At 50.8% G+C, this 3,038-nt stretch overlaps 1 protein-coding gene across 1 annotated transcript; it reads left to right on the top strand.

Moving 5' to 3' along the window:
- On the top strand, positions 1 to 1,721 carry BDW70DRAFT_150396 (CFEM domain-containing protein; the record flags this gene model as incomplete). Its single annotated transcript, XM_073739152.1, has 9 exons — positions 1 to 78; positions 137 to 251; positions 353 to 531; positions 593 to 629; positions 686 to 757; positions 804 to 1,075; positions 1,146 to 1,264; positions 1,325 to 1,392; positions 1,441 to 1,721. The coding sequence occupies 9 exons, from the start codon at positions 1 to 3 to the stop codon at positions 1,719 to 1,721; spliced, it is 1,221 nt and encodes a 406-aa protein (XP_073595770.1).
- Positions 1,722 to 3,038: the final 1,317 nt, after the last annotated feature.

Raw genomic sequence — 3,038 nt, 5'->3', positions numbered from 1 at the left:
ATGCGGTTCGTACTCTGGGGTTTCGGGCTCGCTACCCTGGCAGCCGTTGTCTCGGCGCAGGCAATGCCGCAGTGTGCAGTATGAATTAAACTCAGAGAGGAAAATCGCACCTGCAGGTCCAGCTAACAACCTCCAGAGTGACTGCCTTGCTACAAGTCTCGAGAGTTCAACATGTAGTGCCACAGACGCAGAATGTATCTGCGCCGACCAGGTTCTGATGGCAAATGTGCAAACCTGCGTTCTGGGAAGCTGTACGGTAGTTGAAGGGCTTTGTACGGACCCCCCGGTCCCTTTCCTTTACCCTCTATTCTTTAGTTGGTCCAACTAATTTTCGGCCCTGCCAAACCGATAGCCGCCCAAAATGCCACGGCGACGATGTGCAAGCAGCCTGTTCGGGACAAGAGCTGGGTCGCTCCAACTGCAACGATCGTGACGGGCTCTCTAGCCCTGATCTGTGTTCTCGTGAGGGTACACGATTGTGTATCTCGTAAGGAGTTCAAGTGGGCCGATGTGTGCGCAGTTTGTGCCATGGTGGGCAGACCACAACCCGTGAGAGCTTTATAGAACGCCGTGGGCTGACCTGGAGACCTAGGCCTTTTCCATCCCGATGGACGTGTTCGAGTTCTACAGTACGCCCTTCTGCGAGTACCCAGACCGCCGTCCTGCCTGTTGACTACTGCAATAGTGAAGAGCGCCGGGATGGGCAAAGACGTCTGGACCTTGACACCAACGCAGATTACCAATGCCGCCAAGGAAAGTACCAGCTCCTGAGACAGCTTGTCAGAATGCATCCTTTCTAACAGCGTTGCAGTATACTTGGGTGACCCAAGTAGCCTATATCCCCGCCATTGTCCTCACCAAAGTCGCCGTCCTCTGCTTCTTCATGCAGGTCTTTCCTAGTCCGAAATTCCGCCTGCTGTGCTACGGCACAATCGTCTGGTGCTTTCTGTTTATGATTTCGACGACCATCGCTGCGATTCTAGCCTGCGTGCCCGTCGAAAAGCTGTGGACGAACTGGATGGGAAATAAGGAAGGGGTGTGCTATGATAACAATGCGTTCTGGTGGACCCATTCGGTAGGTCACTGGTCTCGAGACTATCTATTACTGGTATCCGATGAGCGGCAGGCTGACGTTTGGTGAACAGGCAATCAACATCGCCACAGATCTGTGGATCCTGGGGATGCCGATTCCGCTGCTACTGAAGCTGCAGCTGAAACTGAAGAAGAAGATATACTTGCTTCTGATGTTTTCAGTTGGTACTGTGTAAGTGACATTCTTTGCCCGTTACCTTACATGTCAAGTTACAGTCTGACGGTATGGTAGCATTACGGTCATCAGTATCGTCCGCTTTTCCGGTCTTTTAAAATACTCGACCTCAACGAACATCACCTGTAAGCCGCACGCTGTTCTGACACTTTACAATACACTGACCCGTCCAGACAACAATGTAATGGTCGCGACGTACAGCGTCATTGAATGTAACATCTCGATAGTGTGCTGCTGCATGCCCGCGATCCTCTCCGCTCTTCGCCGCACTTTTCCGGACGTCTTCGATAGCCAGAACCGGTCACTCCGTTACAATAGCTCTCCCTTCTCGAGTAATGCGATCCAGAAGATGGTTACCCACGAGGTTACTTATATGCCCCGCGCGGCGAACTCGGATGACGCGATTGAGCTTGTCAGCCGCGGAAATGGGTCGGGGCCGAAGAATTCTTGGTAGTAGAGGGCGGAACTCTCGAGTATTAGAGAAGGTTTCCTTTGTATTGAATCTGGTTAGGTTAATAATAGGTGTAAAGCAGGTATATGGCCCTCTTCAGCAAGGTAATGCGTGTCCAGCCGTCTTATTTCCGCAATCCACTCCACACTTAGGGAAACGCGCTGCAGGACGAGAGATTATAGCATGCGCTTCGTGGTATCAGCCTCCCCACGCGTCTGGGCGTCTGTTTGGCCTTTCCGTTAGACGGAATCTTAGCCACTCAGCGCAGTTCGCGTGAGTACAGGCTTTTCTCGCTTCGTTCTGTCTTGCTCAGCCCGAGGCTGACCTGTGTTCATACAAGCCGGACATTATACGCAACCAGGCAAGTCAGGTTTAGTGGAGCAGTGGCCGGCACGTTCACGGTAGGAGAGGCTTGACAGGTCAACCGTTCCGTGGCATCTCCGCCCTATCAATGTCCTGCACACCCAAAAGACCTATATTCGGAAAAACAATAGAACTAATGCAACGACAGAAAATTCGTGTAGTAACTAATCCTAGGCTTGCGTCTGTACGCCTTAGCTAATGTCCTACCTATTTTTCAGGCATTCTAGAGTCTGCCGGTCCACTTTTCCGGGCTATTTCAGACTTGAATTCGCTTAACAACCAGATATAGAATTTCACTTTGTTGGGAGAGCTGATAGAAGTGAGTGCTCTATTCCTAGTTTCAGCGATGATGGAAATTTTCGGTAAATTATCATTGTTGAGATGATCTCTTATCACCAAGCGCTAGATTTGCTCTTGGTCTACTGTGGCGTGCGACGTTCCCGTCCGGCGCCTTGATTAGTCGCCAGTGGTGCTGTGCTATACTTGCGCCCTATCAGCATCAAGCACCGGCTGGCCCAGCGCACAGACGATTAACCAATACTGATCGATCAATTGATCTGCCAATAGAGAGCATAGATGACATCGTCGTTAATGTGGGCCCCGCTACCCCAAGTCATCACCCGCGTAGGATCAGAATTGCAATGCTAAGGTCATCCTCAAGTGGTAAAGTCCATGCAGGTCATATCCAAACGGGGTTAGGGAGAGGTAGTTCCATTGACGGAAGCCTCTGTGAAGAGCCTCTCAGCCAAAAGCAGTTGACCTACTACTTTGCTGTAGTACCGGCCAACTATAATCTTGTTGTTCTTGGGCAGATGATGTGCCTCACCCCAAACATTTAAATATCCGTGTCCGGGCACCACCAACACGCATACCTTCTTCGGTGCCACTACATAACAATAGTACCGGTGGTAAATCATAGCTAGAGAATCAGGTAGCAATAGCACCAACTGATATTGT

Source organism: Aspergillus foveolatus, assembly GCF_047715535.1.
Source record: "Aspergillus foveolatus strain CBS 279.81 unplaced genomic scaffold BDW70scaffold_25, whole genome shotgun sequence".
Classification (NCBI taxonomy): Eukaryota; Fungi; Ascomycota; class Eurotiomycetes; order Eurotiales; family Aspergillaceae; genus Aspergillus; species Aspergillus foveolatus.
The sequence above is the reverse complement of the archived record's forward strand: the minus strand, read 5'-3'. Positions and strand labels throughout refer to the sequence as shown.